Source organism: Centrocercus urophasianus, unplaced genomic scaffold (assembly GCF_019232065.1).
Source record: "Centrocercus urophasianus isolate 14NV4802_14NV808 unplaced genomic scaffold, USGS_Curo_1.0 seq_11, whole genome shotgun sequence".
Classification (NCBI taxonomy): Eukaryota; Metazoa; Chordata; class Aves; order Galliformes; family Phasianidae; genus Centrocercus; species Centrocercus urophasianus.
The window spans coordinates 67,117,631-67,136,884 of NW_024884253.1; the positions used below are offsets into that span (position 1 = coordinate 67,117,631).

Consider the following 19,254-nt stretch of genomic DNA (forward strand, 5'->3'; position numbering starts at 1 on the left):
GTTCCAGCAGGTATTTCAAGATTTGATTTTCTATTTCAAATAAAGTAGTTTATATAAAGTGTATATATATAGATAGATAGAGATAGATATATAGTATATGGTGCTTCACCTCAGTTCCTTAATCTAATGTGTAATGTGTATTTTGCTGTGGATTTTCTTTCTGGTTTAATCCATTAAAGACCATAAAAAATGGAGGAATCACTGCTACAGAACTCTGATAGTGCTTTTTTTTTTTTTTTTTTTTTTTAGCAAGACAAATACTTTTCTATTAAAATGGGCTTAAGCAGAACAGTTTTGATAATATCATTTAAGTCAGTCTTTTTAGCAGTAACACTCAGTTTGTGTAAATCAAGTTGAAAGTGATCATCCGATTTTTCTTTTCCCCCAGGAAAATGAATGCATGAGAATTAAAATCCTAGGCGACTGCTATTACTGTGTTTCTGGACTACCTATTTCTCTTCAAAATCATGCCAAGAATTGTGTGAAAATGGGACTGGACATGTGTGAAGCCATTAAGTAAGCATTGTGGTTTTATTAGATGAACAGTATTCTGTCTCCCTCTACCTGTAAGCTGCTGGTTGAAACATTCAGACCTGTCGTAGTTGGCATGTTTCAGTACAAGCTCTAACATGATAATCTTGGTCTTGGCCTCAGCAGAGAAAAATGTTGGGTTATGCCAGTCTATTCTGTCACTACTCTACAAAGATGATTGAGAAATTGGAGCATCACTCATGAGAAGAGACTGAGAGAGCTGAGGCTGTTCGTCCTTAGAAGTGAAGGCTCAGAGGGAAGTTACCAAAACAATTAAGGGCTTGAAGAGAAGATATATATATTTTTTTTTCCATTAATGCGTTGAGACACCGTTTAGAATTCTGCCCTTTTCAACAGTGCTTTGGATTTGTGGGCTGCTATCGTTGTCCCTTCTTTCCCATAATTGTTGCACTTGTTCTGTCTTGAAACAAAGTATGTTAGAATCATAATGTGATTTCTTTTGAAATAGCAGTTGCAACTTGTTTCAGGTAACTCAAATAACTACAAGAGGCTTGATTGTGAAATAGGAAAAATGTTTATAGCTGTTGGGTCACCACTGTAGATCAGATCATTTGCTTCAGACATGTTTGAGGAATACTTTAGCTTACTACTGAGGTATAGATTGAGAACAGAGTATAGGCAGTTCTGAAGATAATGGGACTCTAGAGATGTCATGCAAGAGGACAGCTTTATTCCCCTGTATCTCTCCTGGCTGGTACCTCAACTCAGTGCAGCATAGAAATAATTCTCATGTAAACTACCTGCCTTTGATGAATTCTGCCACTGAAATTGGACACATTTCAGCATGAAGGTACTTAAACTTTGGATGACTGCACATCATCCTGAAGGGTCCTACGTCTGCCAATCCAAAAACTTCAGATCCGTGTATTACAGGTTATTTGCTAAGCAAGGATCTGATTGTGCTGTCTTATTTAGAAAACCTTTTGAGAGTAAAAGACAATAAAAAAACTTCCACTTTTATTTTAAAACCAGATTGAGATAGTTCACTGTGTATAATTCATACCTGAAGTTTTTATCTGTTAGGAGTTAAAATACTGTAAGTGCTTGCTTATAGCAAATTTATTAATGGCAAAAATATTTTTTCAACTGGAAAGTGGTTTCCTTTGATTAAAATTATAGTATATCTTGGTGACCTTCATTTTGAAAAAATGTCTTGTGGATACATTGAATGTTACCTCAGTGATTAACTAAACAGGCCTACAAAAATGATTCCTCTGATGCTTATTTACTGCATGTGTTTCTGCTTATAGTGGTTGTTTTTTTTTTTCAGTTACCTAGTCTTGTGATTCAGTGCAGTAGAATTACTGTATGAATTTGTTGGTTAATTGAAATTGTTTTTTTTTTTTCTCTCAGTTTTTCACTGAAATGGTGTGGTATCTCTTTAAACAAGGATGTACCTCTCCTTGCTTTAGAGATCTTTTGCGAAAATAGCTTCAGTAAAGGAAAGAAATTAGGTTGCTGCATTTTCTAAAACTATTTTTCTTCATCCAGTTATGGTTGTACCTTACACTGTGTCCGAAGATATGTATTTTTATGGCACTTTCCGTACTTTCACTTTGGCTAGCATTAAAACTGCAGATTGGATTGTTCCCTCTGTTGCTTTCACTGGATGTTTTCTCTTTTTTATTTAGATACAAAGAGCAGCATTATTATAATTAAATCCTTCTCTAGCATATTAGGAATTAAAGCTGACATCCGTTCACTAGAGTTAAAAAAGAGTCTATCCATAAATTCTGACACTGTAGTCATTGTTTTGGCATTTTTACTGTATCTTATTTTTCTCTTTTTCCCAAACTTTTATTGAAAATGAGAGCTTTTTAGTTTGAATCTCAAAAGATCCAGGTGCTGTGTGATAGATGTGTGTTAAAGCATTCACTTGGAATTTCTGTTCCTTTTCTACTTTTGAAGAAAAAAATGCGGAAGGTTACAGGCAAATAGAAAAACAATACAAAGCCATGGCTGTCCTTCCCAAAGAACTAGCAGTATAATTTCGCATGTCACAAAGCAATACTTTACTTGAACTCAGAGAGCAGTCTTTCAGTTCATCACATTTCATAATTTCACTTTCTTTTAAAAATGATGTTCTTCTCAAGCTGCTCACAGACATGAACACTGCTAGTGCTCCTTGATTGGGTCCTTGTAAGTTCAGGTTTATAGTCTCAAAAATTATATTTCAATTATGTAGCACATTCTGATCTAACTTAATTGCTGTAGTCCGAATTGACAGTGGTTGTGGACTTGGTGCCTGGATTATCACAGGCTAGTTGCATCAGTGTTAAGATATGTGGAGTCAGTACCCTATGTTTTAAGATGCTTTCAAAATATTATGTCAAGTACGGCAGCCATTTCGGCACAGTGGCCTCTAGAACAAGAAGTTGTAATAATAGTAGTACTCTTGCTGTTGGAAGTGTGTAAAATGATATATTTTGGACCAAATATGTTGAACGTATGTGTTGTCTTCCTTCTGCCATACTCCATCCGCTTCTCTGTCTGGTGACTATAATTTACATTAGTCTCTGTTGCAAATTCTCGAAGGCTGTCTTTGATTACATAGTGTGAAATGAGTTCCATTTTAGAAGGCTGAAAGTGAAAGAAAGTATTGGATGAGGCTGTTGTACCAATTTGGAAGTTCCCTTTCTTAATTCATGAGAGCTTATTTTACTGCAGACTTTGTGATGTCCTCTGCAGAATATGGCAGGACAGCCTTTAGGAAAGCTCTCCTGGAGGATAAATGTTCCTCTTCCGCAGAGACCAGATTTGTAAAACACGTTTTATCTGGAGTGTTAAGCTTGTATTTCATCATATTGCTTGTGCAGAGCAAAGTTGTATTTGTCATTTGTGGACTGCTTGAAAAGGTTATTTACAAGCAGTCCAATTTCAAGTGTGTCAGCTACAGGAGAGCTGAGTAAAATAGAAAAGTGAAATGAGACATTAATAAAATTTGCTAGAGATTAAAGAGATTAAAAAAAAGTTTTCCATTTTCTTTTCAATAATTTCAAAACCCAGCTTAACAGAATACTTCATAAAATCATAGAATCATTAATGTTGGGAAGACTACTAAGATCATCCAGCACAGCCATCAACCCATAACCTCCATGTCCACTAAATCATATCCCTCAGTGCCATATCTCTGTTTCTTGAATGCCTTCAGGGATGGTGACTCCACCACCTCCCTGGGCAGCCTGTGCTAATACCTCACTGCTCTTTCTGGGAAGAATTTTTTTTCCTAATGTCCAACATGAATATTTCTGTTATTTTCATTTTCCAGCAAAAGAGCACTTTGAGTGATTAGAAGTGTCATTTGCCTTGACAAAATGAGACCGTTAAGTTCTACATCCCCTTTCAACAAAGAGGAAGAAGAGGCTAGTTTAATTCTGTAATTCCAGAGGCACAGAGCTAATGGGTATCATCACTGAGACTGAAGATGTTGCTAGAACTTTGAATCTGACCCATACGCAAGAAACCATTTGGATTTATTATTTGCTGTTTTTTCCATCAACACAGAATTCTCCCAGGATGAATGTTACATGTTCTTTATTGGCTACAATTTGGTCAGCATGAGCTGGGGTTTAAATTCCTAAATCCAATTTAGAGTAATATGATCTTCCAGTTTCTTAGAACTGCATCTGCAGACATATGAATTAGTTACATAGCTCACTAAATATGTAGTTAGATACCCATATGACAAATGAAAATGTTCTAGCTGTTTGGCTTTAGTCACCCACCTGTGACTCAGGTGCACCTCTTCTGAAAAGATTAATACCTGTCTTATGTGTAGGGCTGTTCCGTGATTTTGGATGAAGATACCTCAGCTCTCTCACTGGAAAGTTTGAAGCTTTAGATCTGGTATCCTTGGTGAGGGTGGCCTCTCACCTTCTGCATAACAAGCTATTGGGTAGGGCACTAACAAGCATGTGAAAGTCTGTTGAGCCTATATTGTTCATAGCCTGAATGACACTGAGCCCATATCTGTAAAAACTCTATGAGCCGCTTCTTGTATAGAAACCTGAGGTACTGCATTTTTCATCCTTCTTGCTGGAGATCCATTTGCAAGAAGGCACTCAAGTATATTGGGACCTGATAGAGGACAGTTGTGAGAAAGGCTATCCCTACCCTAGATAATAGGGTCTTCAGCTGGAAGCTAATGTAACAGTAATTCCAGCTCTCCAAAATCTTCATTAGATTGTTGCTGCATTAAAAACCAAACCAAAGGTCTTTAGGAGAAAACATTTCTGAGGTTCTACTGTAAGACTGAACTTGTCCACTACACAGTTCAGTTCTACCAAATAATTTCAAATGGATATAGGAGAAACAGCTTTAGATTTGGTAATGAATGTTTGGTGCAAATATTTGTAAATGCAGATAATAGAAAAGGTAATATATATTAAAAAAAAAATCCTATCACAGAAAAGATGGAGCCAATGCTAAAAAGAAATAGATGGTATCACCATTGTTCCTGTTAATTTGTGTGTCAAATTAAAAGAAAGCAAAGGCTTTGTTATGTATATTAACACAGGTTTCTTCTCAACTACAGGAAAGTGAGAGATGCAACTGGAGTTGATATTAATATGCGTGTAGGAGTGCACTCTGGAAATGTACTTTGTGGAGTTATTGGGCTACAGAAGTGGCAGTACGATGTGTGGTCGCACGATGTCACTCTGGCAAATCACATGGAAGCTGGAGGGGTCCCAGGGTAAGAGGCTTCTCTGTTAGCCTTTGTACACATGAGTCTTTGTTCTGCGGGGACACATGCAGGTACCGTGTCTTTGGTCATCAAGCCTCATGAAGAATCCTAGAATAATTCTTAGTGTTGTCTTTAAAGAAATGGATACATAGCATTTCCTGTGATTTAAGGAGTATTTTTGTGGATGGAAACCATTAGATTTATGTCTATTAGAACTTCTGAAAGTGAGATTACAGAGATTGCAAATGAAGTGAGCAGTGCATCAAAAGTATTTCAGAAAGCTAGTAAAAAAGAGGTTGATCAGCTTCCAGTTATACTCTTGATCAGTGTTCGTGATTCTGTCATTCTTTTAAAATATAATTTCAGCCGTGTTCACATCACTTCAGTCACCTTGGCACATTTGAATGGAGCTTACAAAGTGGAAGATGGGGATGGAGATGTGAGGGACCCATATCTGAAAGAGCATAATGTTAAGACTTACTTTGTAATCAATCCTAAGGTTAGTAGTGCTTCTGTTTTGTGGCCAGTCCTAGTTATTTTTGAGCAGGACCACTAATCTGTTTATTGAATAATTTACTGCCATAATATATTGATCAGAGCTATTACTGATTTCTTCAAATGCATGTTTGCATTGCCAATCTTTCCCGCTCTTCAGAAATAAGTCTCTGATATTTCCCAGCAATATCGTTATGAATTGTGTGTTCTTAGCTTCTCTCCATTTTCAAGTTCCTAAGCATGCAGATAAGTGGTAGCAGATGATGCATTTGTGCTTCTGAAGGTAATGAATGCCGAGTGTGATATCATTTTTTATTTTCTGTCAACCAGGGAGAGAAGCGAAGTCCTCAGCACCACATTAGACCTCGACATACTCTTGATGGAGCCAAAATGAGAGCTTCTGTCCGCATGACCCGGTACCTGGAATCTTGGGGAGCAGCCAAGCCATTTGCACACTTGCACCACAGGGACAGCATGACCACTGAAAACGGCAAGATTAGCACAACAGTAGGGGCCTACTTATGTCATTTTGTACAATTTAGCAGTATTTGAAAGAAAAAAAGGTGCTCACTGCTAAATACCTGGTTATTTCTGATGGAGAAAAGTACATGCATTTGTACTGGACAAAAGCCCAAGGAAGTTTCTAGTAGATTTTCCATTGGGTTATGAGTTTTGGATTAGACTTTGAAGAGCTGTATTTTCCTTGTAGTGTATGTCTGAATCATAAGAACTCAAGTGTACTTAACAAAATGCATGATTTTGCCCTCTGAGCTTGTGCCACAGTCACAGCATGTTGAATGGCTGCTGTTCACAATGTGGAAACAGATTCTGAATGTGTAGCCAGATTGCAATACCTTTAGGAAGAAGTACTTTTCATGCAGAGACAATTCCTGAAATTTAATGATTATTTAGCAACATACTGCATTTGGGATGTGGCCAAATGTAGAGCAAATGCTATGAAGTTAGAATATTCCTGTGTACCTGGACTGGACCTTTTAAGTACCTAATCTTTGGGAACCAAATCGATGCGTGCTGTAACATCAACCAGTTGAAGGTGCACTAACCAAACTGTAAACTGAAGCTAAGAGCCTGAGTATCACAATGCTATTGTATGTCACATCTCCAACACTGAGCAGAAAATATTTCTTTTTAATTTTATCATCACTATCTTATTGCTGTCAGTAAGACAGTTTCTATCTTGCACGTCACGTTATTCTACTTCTAAAAAGCACAAATTTAGAGATAAATTCTAAGTGTTTTGAACATTAGCGTTCACTCCTGTTTCCATTATATATGAGAGCATAAGACTGAGCCACCTAACCAATCTTGTTCAATAAATACAGTGCATCAGAATGTGGATTGTGACATGTTCATTATAGAAAGTACCCAACTGTCACTATTAATCACCAAATAAAGGTAGTTGTGATGGCTGCTATTCCTCATCAATAATAATAATGTCCATAGCCTGTACTTGGCCACTCAGGTCTGTTTTTTTCAAGAACACTTAATATTATTTTTTTCCTAAAGCTGGCAGCAGTAATGTATAACGGTTACTTTGAAGCAGTAACTTTCTAGTAAAGAAAAACACTTTTGGATTCTGGTGGTTGTATTGCTAATTTATTGCTTATTATGATGGATCATTTTGTGTCTGGATCATTCCATTTTCACCATTGGCTGGATTTTTCTTTTAAGAGTTTTACTCTAATGCTAAAAGTATTTGTATTGGAAAAATTTTTCCTTACTTGACCCTGTTTTCAACACTAATTTGAAAGCGAATTCACATTAATTATGTTGTCAAAGTGTATTATATTTAAGAGGTATTTTCTTTTGTCTTTTATTAGGATGTTCCCATGGGGCAGTATCATTTTCAGCGTTGCAGAGAGAGGTAAATTGGTTTTAAAAAAAATCAATTATTCACGTAAATTCCATATACATATATATATATATGTATATTTGCATTTTTATAGGTATAAGACATACTTTCAAGAGAGCAATTTCTTATTCAGATTACTTTTTGAACTGATGCCTCACAGATAAAAAGAGCTATGAAAACAGATTTTGCAGATATTTAAGAATTGTGAATATACTTCCTTCTAACAAATAAGCATTATTCAGAATGTCAAATTAGTGGCTCCTATTTACTTCTGCTAACATCTCGCTTGTTCTTCGTGCAGAAAGTGGTGTACAGGAAAATTGAGAGAGGAGGTAGAGGGGGGAAGAAAACAGAAGTTGCGAAGGGTTTTTAGTAAATTGTGTTATAACAGCTAATAATATGGAAAAGCATATTTTGTGAATTGCTTTGTATTTGCATTGTTTATTATTTCAAAGTTTATAGTGTTTATAGTGTTTGCAGTAGTATTTTGTGGACCTTCTGTAGTACTTTTGCTATGCAAAATGTTTGCAAAATCGTATCAATTTTTTTTAATCCCCTGCTTGTTGTTTCAGTGACTAGGCCAACACTGAGCAAAGATCACTTTCTCAAAAAAAAAAAAAAAAACAACAACAAAAAAAAACCCTTACGTATATCAGAATTTTATATCAAGAAAAAAATGACTACTCCTTAAAAAAAACAAGCCTAACACTGTCAGGATGCTGAAATCTTTCATTTTTATTTAAATGACCTGATAAGACTTTAGATAATGTCTTCATTTCAAAATTATAAGAAGCATTGCAAATATATAGGAAAGTTTGAAAGAGCCATTGAAAAATTTCTATTGTTATTATCTTTGGTTATGCAGACAAGTCATTCTATCTACTCCTTCCCCATTGTGAACAGGGTTGCCCAAGGAGGTTGTGGATGCCCCATCCCTGGAGGCATTCAAGGCCAGGCTGGATGTGGCTCTGGGCAGCCTGGTCTGGTGGTTGGCGACCCTGCACATAGCAGGGGGGGTTGAAACTAGATAATCATTGTGGTCCTTTTCAACCCAGGCCATTCTATGATTCTGTGATCTCCCTACATGGTAAATATCTCATTAATCAAAATAGAGGTTACTGAGGAACAGTGCAAATACATGTAGTATTCCTAAATTTCAGAAGCTGAACAAGTTTTGACCATGTTTGCATTATATTAATAAACAACATCTCTGGTTTTTAAACCCAGCATGTGTGTTTGGACATTATCTCCAGAGAATGTAAGTCAGCCTAGTAGTAAGAAGTACGTTCCAAAATGTATGAACAGGTACAAACATTGCCATGCTTGTTGATAGCATGCTATTGAAAGCAGTTTCTAGAAATGATTACTAGAGTCTCCTGTCTGTACTGAGGTATATAGCTAAAATTTTAGGTATGCAAGTTTGTCATTCTCCAAGGATAGCGCTGAAATGATGATAAGCCATCTGAAAATCAGTATTTTATTAGAATATGAAAATGTGGGTTTTGAAGCCTGACTATAGGCTTCCATTTGTGGCAATCAATCTTACCCACTTACATGGTATATTGATAGGGGTATGCCAGGAATGCTAAGTGTTATTAGATAATGTCTCCTCCGGTGTGGTTATTCCTCATGGGTGGAATGGTCCATATGTGAAAAATAAGCTGCGAACTCTTACTCAATCTCTGCAGCATTGAGTAGGCATGAAAACAGTTGAGTTGTTCAAAGCTACTGAAAATATATGAATATTAGTTTCTCAATGTGTGTGAATCCTGCAACAAGTTACTGTTTATTGGAAAATAACCCGAAAGCTTGATGTAGAAGTTGTTCCGTTGTATCTTTGAAAGTTTTGGATTTGTAGGTTAGGGAAATTCTGATAAGCTAGAAGTCAAATTTCAGATCTGAATGGTTAAAATGTGTTATTAAGTTAACATAAAATTTAAAGTTTTCAAGGCACAGAGATATAATCTAGCAATACTTGAAATATAATGGCCGTAAGGAGAGTGCTGTTGCTGAAAGAACTGGTGATGTTTGTACTTATCAAAGGCAAACCCTCTGCTGGGTTTATGATGAGTGCAGTGAAAATAAGACTATTTTTTCATTGCAGTTATATTCTATGTTATAAAAAGGGGAACAAGGCACATGCTTAAAACATTTCAGTCTTGATGTTCATACTTCTTACTAAAAATAAAGTCCAAGACAAGAAGAGTAAGCAGGCTTTCTGTAGGAAATGTTTATTATACACTAACACACTATTAGTCATCATACAGTCCTGACAAGGATATTTAAAAATGGTTGCAATAAATGTTTTCTGAATTGGAGCGTATTTCTGTTGTTTTTTATTAAATTCATGCCGCTGAGGAGGACTTTCTCTCAAATTTAATCTCCTATCGTTTCTTAAAGAAGTTTGGTGTTCTTTTTAAGTGCTCCCAAATGTTGGTTGATTGATTGATAGAGGGAGAAGTGGAGCAGACTTTTTTTGTCAAGAGCTTAGGAGGCTCAGTGTGTGAAGCCTGTAGAAGCTTTTGCAACATAAATGTTGACCACATATTACATAAATATTTATTTTTAAGGTTTATTAACAAAATGTAGTGATTTTAATTTCTCACATTTTTCGTTTCAGAACAAAATCTCAGAAAAGAAGATTTGAAGAGGAACTGAATGAGAGGATGATTCAGGCCATTGATGGAATTAACGCTCAAAAGTATGTTTCTATCCTCTGTTGTCTACTCGATTCAGCTTTGACATAAATCTGTAATAGTAGGTAGCATGTACTATTTCTCCCTCCCATGTTCACAGAGCATTCTTGAATGAGTAAATGTAGCGCTGCTGCTAGGCCACAAAGCTCTGCACATTGTAAAGAAGGATGTACAGTACCATTTAATACTACATGGGATGAGACATTGCCTGTGAACCGTGGTATGACAGAGGTTTTGGCTTACCTTGGTTTTCATAACAAAGGTATTTTTGTCTCTTTAACTTCACAATCATAGCTGTTACTCTACTGAATTATGTCATCTGAGAGCAGAGAAATATGACATAAAAATAACCGACTCAAGAATCAGAATGATGTGAAAATTAATGCTTCACAATTGTTACAGAAACATCTCCTCAGAATTATGAACTTTCCCTAAACTTGTAGTTTAATATCTCCCTCTCTCGTTTGCTTGGTTGAATTCTTAGACTAGGCTATGCTTGATGGTCCATTGAAATGACTGGGAGGGGCAACGTGCATGTGTTGCTTTTGTGTTCTGGGAGGTACTGGAGGTGGTATTGATGTTCTATGCTGGTGAATGGATAAGACTGAGAGAAAAATCAATACCAATCCGAAAGAAATGTGCAGGTTTCTTTTATGTCTCTGATGAAATAATTACTCTAGAACAATGTGGATAATGATAGAGAAAAACATGCAATTCATCACTGTATTTCTGTTACTCAGAATCTTAATTAGCTAGGTATTACTCCTAATTATTAAATGTTCATATATCATGTTTGTTTTGTTGCTTTTTTTGTTTTTTTTTTTTTTTTTTCATCTTTTCTTTTATAAGATACTTTTAGGAAAATATTTTTTAGTCATTATCTATAGGTCATACAAATATACAGAGAAAGAGGAGTCATCAGATAGACAAAGACTTCTGATTATACCAGACTTGCTTAAAACAGCTGTGCAAATTTTGACAGCTTTCACGTTTCCTCAGCTAAGTGAGCTCTAAAAACGATGATTTGATATCAAAGGCAGAAACATATTGTTGTCTTGTTTTCAGCTGAGACAGAGGTGTGTTTTTTTTCTTCATAATGTCTGGTATGATGCTATGTTCTGGCACTGGGAGAAAAACAGTGCTGATAACGCACTGATGGTTTAGTCATTGCTGAGCAGTGCTATATGGAGTCAACATTTCAACTTCTTGTACTGTCCTGCTGGTGAGGGGAGCTGAGGGGCACAAGGAGCAGGAAGGGGACAGAACCAGGGCAGGTGACCTAAAATGTCCAAAAGGATATTCCATATGACATCACATAAAGAAACAACAAACAGAAAACTGAGTGGAGTTGGCCAGAAGGACAGCTGCTTCTGTCCACAGAGTGGCTGGGCATCACTTGGCAGGTGGTGAACAATTGTGTTGTGCATCACTTATTTTGTAAATGTGTATTATGTTATTGTCATTACTGTTATCTTCTTTTCCTTTTCTGTCTGTAAATAGTTTTTGTCTCAACCCACTATTTTTAATTTTTATTGTTATTATTACTATTATTATTATTATTATTATTGTTATTATTTCTCCCATCCCACTGGGAAGGAGGAATGAGTGAATGACTGCATGATGTTTAGCTGCCTGCCGAGTTAATCCACAACAATTGTACATATACATTAGGAGAAATTATCATTACTCCCTGGGAAACCACACTAAGTGGCCTTGTTTGAGAAGGGGGGGCTGTACAGGATGACCTGCAGAGGTCTTTTACCTTAGAGAGTATGTGTCTTACTGAATTGTCAGAAAATCTGTGGCTTATTTAATTAGTGAATACATTCAGAGAAACTTAGGAACAAGAGAGATAAAACAAAAGTTGCTGCAAAAGCTTCAATTCATTTTGTGAACTAAACGGGGAACTATGGATGGGTAAGGAATGATTTTACAAATTACACAGACAGCATAGATGCCTTCCAAAACTAGGTTCTTTACCTTGATCTTGGAGGAATATATCACTCAAGACAGGTTATTCGATTGGTTATTCCAGAACAACTATAAACTACAGGAAAGTGTTAATTACCCAAACAGGAAGTTAATTTGATAATATTTTAACTACATGAATCTTAATCAGAAAGAAAAAAAAAATTGGTAGATCAAAACATGATATATGTTTTGGACATGAAACTAATCACTTTTTTTTTTTTTTAATTATTTCACTTCATTTGTGCCTGTGTAAAGTTTTTGGGGGACTCAACCACTGCCTGCTCTCCTGCTGCTTCATGCAACACAGATGTCTTTGCACAGCTCTGCCAAGTGCTGCATGTACACATCAAGGGTGACTCAGGGCTTCTGCATTCAATTTCATCTTCTGGAATGCAGATGAAGTCATGATCTCTAAGAAGCAGGGTCATGGGCTTTTGGGATGATTGAGAGCAGTAGATCTAGTTAGCATTGCTCCTTGAAAGGCCATGTGAGAAGGGTTATAACCTTCTTATTCAATACTATTCTAGATAAAGAAAGGTACAGATTTAGAAGAAGGAATAAGGAACACCAAGTTTTTCTCTTTCAGCCGTGTACCATAGCTATTAGATGTGCATCCTGCATAGGACAAGTTGGCTAGCTCTGGCTATACCACCTTGGTGATCAGGGGACTTTTATTGGACATGTGGTAGATGGATCAGAATCTAAATAAATATCTACAGAGAGAGCTAAACTAAAATTATTTTGCTATTTGGTAAGTAGGTGACTATGTTAAAAAGATACATTCTCTTTCCTTTTTCTGGCTGCTATGGTTTAAACATGTTGTCTACTGGACTAGACCTTTAAAACCATGCACCCTTGTCTATGACTCTGTCTTTGTTGTTCCTTGAACTGCAAGGGAATCCAAACATAAATGTGTTACTTCCTGGATGGCATATCTCCACGTAGCTGTAGATATTTGGGACTTCTAGGCTCATCAGGGAGTCAGACAGCAGGCAGGATTTTGCAGCCCTTATTACTCTGCTAAAAAAATCCTTACCTTTGTGCACCATCTCCTAAGCTTATTCTTCATTTATACTTGTCTGTGCTGCCCTCTGTACCTGCTGAATCTTTCTGTTGGCTCTCCTATTTTCCATATCTTCTGGATGATGCCTTGCCTGCTTACTTGCTTTTAATCCCACAAAACCTTTTCTCTAAATCTTGCTCGCCTTCTTTTCGTTGATGTCATTTTTCTTCTTTCATCTGTTCCTACAGATTTTGCTATAGAATAAAACGTTTTGTCAGTATGGATGGATAGGTCTCTTGCTTTGATTTCTGTTGCCTGGCATGAAGATAGCTGATAGCACTAGTGATATGGAAATTGGACATGCAGTCCCTCAGTCCCTTAAAAAATGGTGTATTTTAAGTCTGTCTGGAAGATGGATGTGAAAGGGTAGAACATGTTTGCTGAAAGTGAAAGATTCTTTTTTTTTTTTTTTTGAAAGTGAAAGATTTATTTATTTATTTATTTATTTATTTATTTTTACTGAAGTGAGAAATCACTGTTGAGTGTTTGTGAAACTGAGATTTTTCAAAAGGCAGGCATAGTCAATTATTGACTTTTTTTCACAAAAACAACGAGAGAGAGCTATGACCTCAAGGCCGCCTCCTATCAGAAGAAAAACTGAAGTTGCAGGGCAGAAATGCAGAGTTACTAAAGCTTTCTAGAAATTCCTAAAACTACTTTAAAAGAGATACGATCACTATGATTTTACTGAGGTCTTGAACATGTGAGCTAGTTGTAGGGAGTACAAGGCAGCATTTGCTCTAAGTGCTATTCGTGTGATCAAACGTGTACAGACCAGATTAGGCCTTAGAGAGCTGCTCATGCAGGTCCATGGTGCAAAGACTGACACTGGTTAAAGACAAAAACAGTTCACTTTTCTTTAATAATGTTTTTTACATTTGCTTTTAGAATGAGTGTGATTTATCTGCCATTCTTACCTATTGTAGAAGTATGTTTTTAAAAGATAACTTGTGAAGATGGGACCAGATGGCCTCCAGAGGTCCCTTCCAACCTAAAACTGTTCTGTGAAAGTCGTATATATCAGTGATCTGTGAAAGGTTTGCTTTTATCTCTGTGCACCAATTTTTTCTGTGCCCTGCAGTATTACAGTATTTTGGACATGAGTGGTATGTCATTGTGAGAATTATATCATAGAAATCTCTCCCTTGATTGTCTTTAGCAGTGATTCTCAGAAAAACAGCTCATCTGAACTTTTGTTTCATGAGTACATTCACAGTGGAAATCAAAATGCGGACAGGATTTGTAATATTCTCTTCTAATTTTAGTGTGATTCATCATATATGTTCCAAAGCCCAATAACTTTCTTCTAAGTTATTTTCTTAATTTGCTGCGTTTCAGTAGTACAAAAAGATGGGACTACTTTATTCTTCTGTCATTTATGTTTTCTTTTTCTTTTCTAGGCAGTGGCTTAAATCTGAAGACATTCAAAGAATATCACTTCTTTTCTATAATAAGACTCTGGAAAAAGAAGTAAGTTATTTTCACTGCAAAGTCATGATTGATTCCTTCTCTACCTTATCCTAAGTGAGGCCACCTTGCCTTTATAACACAGAGCACCTCCCCAGTGAGAAGTGCTTAAACATTTTTGCCTCATTTGTAGTAGAAGTGTTTTGAGTATGATGTCCAGTACTGCTTCTCTGTTTGCAGGGCAATTTTTACAGTGTTCAGCAATTCTGAATTTCTCAAAGTTTTCAAAGTCTCATAGAAATGAGAGGAGGTTTGATAATCTTGATTTGCTGATGCTGAACCAAAGGATTCCTAAATTAATTACCTATGTGCTCAAAAAATATTTATCAAACATTGCTATTTCTATTTTTTTTTTTTTTTACCACGTCTCTAATACTTCACCTCCAGTCATGATAGTCATGATAATTTTCCTGCAGTAATTTCAGTTCATTTGTTTTCTTCATAAGCACTTTATGCTCACAGTCATTCCAAGGAAGTGATACTGTAAATTGTATTTAAGAAAAATACCTATCTGTATTGGGTGCAATTCACTAAACGTTTTTATGAGTAATATACTTAATTTAAAAAAAAAATCAAAATGAAAGTTTCTTCCCTTATAGGCAACTGTTGTGACCACTAGCCCAGGAAGTCAGGCGTTTTCTTTTTGCCCCCTTGTGGGGCTTGATTTTGTTTCAACATACTGACAAAGTTTCAGCGATAAGACTGGAGAGTTGTCTCTTTTCCCACCTCAGGAAGCAAAGAACAACTGATAGCTGAGAAGTTACTGTGTCTTTCAGTGAAGTAAAAGGTAGATCAGACCACAATTGGCTTTGTAAGTGAGTTAACCTGATAAGAACATAATAGGGAAAGCATTACCATGGTATGTTTATACTGTGCAATGGAGGTAAAAGCGTCATCTGGGTCACACTTGATTCTCAAAGACGTAATTAATCATTTTTGCACGTACCTTCAGTTCAAAGTGTCTGAAGTAATTTTCACATCCTCTCACAACTCAGCAGAATGGAGTTCTTCTGGCAGACTGCCAAAGGCATGTTGTATGACCTTGGCAATGCATTATGGTGAGAAAAAATTTAAGGCTTGTTAAGGCTGTGTAGAGGTGGCATAAGAAAGAAGCAGCAACACCCAACGTGGTCTCACCCACAGGGTTTAGTGATTGCACTGAGTGGGAGCACATACAGATTTTTATGTGGATAGTACTAACTGATTAGTTCTAAAATAGAACTTGAGAGCAAACCATTGTATGTGCTGTTTGGACAATGAGGGAATTGGAATTCTGGAGAAAATCAGCCAAGTTATTTGGCTCTGTGGATGCTCCCTGTAAGAGCCTAATCTCTTTTAGACTGTTGAGTGTTACAGTATGACAAAGAACTAATTGTTCTTTTCAGGTCTGGCTTTTTAAGGTTCTGTCTTTTAATGACTCACTAGTCCAATTTTAAAGAACTCGGTAGGAAGCCTGATTTTGATTTAAGCAGGAACTTTTCAACCCTGCAGGGCCTGAAAGTACTGTAAGGTAATAAAGCAAAATAATTATTTAACCTAAGGAGTGAGTTGCCTGGCTTTGTTCGGAAATGTCTGGAGAAGTGTAAAACACTGAAAAGAATTTACAAGTGTGTTGGAACTTTTTGAGATTTTAACAGCAACTCAAGGCCCAAAATTGTTGGAAAGGACCATTGAGATATAACAAACGCTCAACAGATGGAACAACAAAACTTGCTGCAAGCATAGTGATATTGGTGCCTTGGAGCTCAGTTAGTTATGTGGGAAGAATTGCTTCCAATTTGTCACAGAATTTAAAAACAAATGCTGTTGGGGTGCTAAACTCAGATGCTGCACATTCATATAAAATAAAGTGCACCAGTTTCAAGGGAAGAGTTTGGCACTAAGTGTGAAGACACCACCATTAGAAAGCGTAGCTCATGCACATTTTGTTTTATGTTTGCACATTGAGAACGTAATAACGCAGAAATAATTTTTGATACTCTTTTTTTAATAAATCAGATCTTGGAATCCTTACCTTTTTAATAAACTTTGATAGTGTTACCGTCAGAAAAAATTAGCGCAGTAGAAAGAAATGCAGGAGTGGAATAGCAAAAGGACAAACAGGAAATGAATGCTCACCCATCTGCAAAGATCTGAGCTTGTGGGGGAAAAGCACCACAAGGGAGGGATCTCCATCCAGAGATCCTTCCCCAGTGGCAGTCAACCCTTTAATGGGGTCTAAGAGAGATGCAGGTTCCACGCCTTTTGGTTGCACAGGTGAATTGTCTTTGCCTGTGCTCCCAGGGCTGGTCCTTTCCCTGGGTGATCAATCAGTGGTTCAGGCTGTGACTCAACACTTACCATACAGATAGGTTAAGTAACTTCAATAGACCCAATCTTTAGGTCATTTCCTTTTGAGTGCTTAATTGATTTCATTCTATTATCTATATGATCTAATAATATAATCTAATCTATGTGTCAATCTCAAATTATAGGAAATTCTTCTGATAAATATTTCACTGCTTAATTCTTGTGTTTCTGGACAGACTAATTAGAGAATTGTAAATAGTACTTTTTTTATTAATGACAAGGCGGATGGAACCAACCCTCTCCTAATAACAAGTTTTTATTATTATCAGTGAATAGATAAGGCATTTTAATACAGACATTCACTGAAGTGATAATGTAGCACCATTAAATATCAGTATGATAGGTAGCTCTGCTATTGGAAAAAAAAACTTTTATACAAATTGTTAGCAGTTTACACTTTGTTGATTCATGTACTCAGGAGTTTCCTGTATAAATGACATGAACAGTTTCTTATATCTGTTCCAGCCCACTCAATATTTATTGTTAACTCAAAAAACAGTTTGGGGAATTAGTGACTGAGAAAGATTGTGGAAGCATGGTCAGCTATTCTTAATAATAGAAGTACTTATACTTTTTTAATTAAAATTTTTATGATGATGCTATTTTTTAATTATATTTTTTTATGATGAATATGGGATAGTCCTGTTCTGAGGAGGAACAAGACCAAACCATTTCTCATGGCTATCTACTCTGTCCTTTGAAAAGTGAAAGGCTTCACTACTGTGCCTGATAATCCTCATGTAAGTGGATATGATGATAACCTATGAACAACAGGAAACTTACTGTGGCTGAAATGAGCCTGTGCGTATCTGCATCTTAAAACTGGAATTTCAGTTGGGTGATGTTTTATCAGTTTTGAAAATTGTGTTTGTAATATTTGCTCTTTCTTTTTCCAGTACAGAGCAACCACTCTGCCTGCGTTTAAGTACTATGTGACTTGTGCCTGTCTCATATTCTTCTGCATTTTTGTTGTGCAGATTCTGGTATTGCCAAAGTAAGTGGTATTTTAACATAAACATTCCTATGTTTATTTGCATATTAGTGTAAAAAAAAATATATATATATGAGTAAAAGTGTTTTGAATTGTCAGATTACAGAGATCAATTAATGGAAAAAATTTGGACAGAGATTGAGGATTGTAGCCAATTTTCAATCTTATACTTGTTTCTAATTTTAAACGCTGCCATTGCATGGTGCTCCAATATTAGTATCAATTCTTCATTGATTTTAGTTTTTCTATTTAAAAATGTGTGATGATGACACGAATCCATACGTGCAAAGAAAAGTAATACAAACTATGGATTTATGAGACTACAATTGCATGTTAAATAAGCCAGAGCATTGGGCTTTAAAGTGGGGTAAAGTGGATTGCAGAATTGAAACTGTGATTAATTACTTTTATTTAACACATTGCTGTGATAATACTGCTTTGTTCTACGTACAATTATCGTTTCTATTTGAAGAATTTCTCTTTTTAATACTAGTTTAAAAAATATCAATTGATGAAGTAATTATTGCCATCAGAATTTATTTCTATGAGAGGAATGATTGTGAGATAATTTGTTTTTATACCAGCCAGAATCAACTGCCCTTTCTGTCTATGCGTTTTCTAGAAGGCCCAAGGAAATTGGAATGCAGTTCCAATAAATAATATTTTACTAGATTTCTGAAAATGCAATTTTGCTGTTGATTGTTTCCATAATGGACACTCGGTGTTTGTTAGTTTGATAGCAGTTGTCTCCAAAGCAAACACTGTGTATTCTCTCAGATTCAGGTCTCAGACTCAGATTCAGTATTCAGCCTTTTTTTTCTGCACAGTGCTTGTGGGAGTAGTTTTTACAACTCAGATGAGTGACTGCTCTCTCATGCTGTAGTACTTGTGTTTTAATTCAAAGCCAAAAGGAATTTTTATCCTGCAGACTTTTTTTATAACACATATAAATTTTTACAGGCTTCTTTTCGGATGTTACAGCATTTTCTTTGCAATGGGTTTTCCATTAGTTTCTAATTTACAGACACAGGCCACGAAGGGTCAGTCTTAGAAGGAAAGAGTTCAGCAGTATCCTTTCTGTGGCTCAGTCTGAATTTAGGTATCATACCAAAA

General features: G+C 36.2%; 1 protein-coding gene across 1 annotated transcript in view; it reads left to right on the forward strand.

The window, feature by feature from the left end:
• ADCY2 (adenylate cyclase 2) overlaps positions 1-19,254 on the forward strand; it is a 205,397-nt gene that overhangs the window by 131,671 nt on the left and 54,472 nt on the right. The window contains exons 7-14 of the mRNA XM_042808918.1: positions 389-516; positions 5,087-5,245; positions 5,603-5,735; positions 6,062-6,238; positions 7,573-7,616; positions 10,225-10,305; positions 14,735-14,804; positions 18,047-18,144. Of these exons, the coding sequence (XP_042664852.1) occupies positions 389-516; positions 5,087-5,245; positions 5,603-5,735; positions 6,062-6,238; positions 7,573-7,616; positions 10,225-10,305; positions 14,735-14,804; positions 18,047-18,144 (890 nt within the window). The remainder of the gene's footprint in view (positions 1-388; positions 517-5,086; positions 5,246-5,602; positions 5,736-6,061; positions 6,239-7,572; positions 7,617-10,224; positions 10,306-14,734; positions 14,805-18,046; positions 18,145-19,254) is intronic.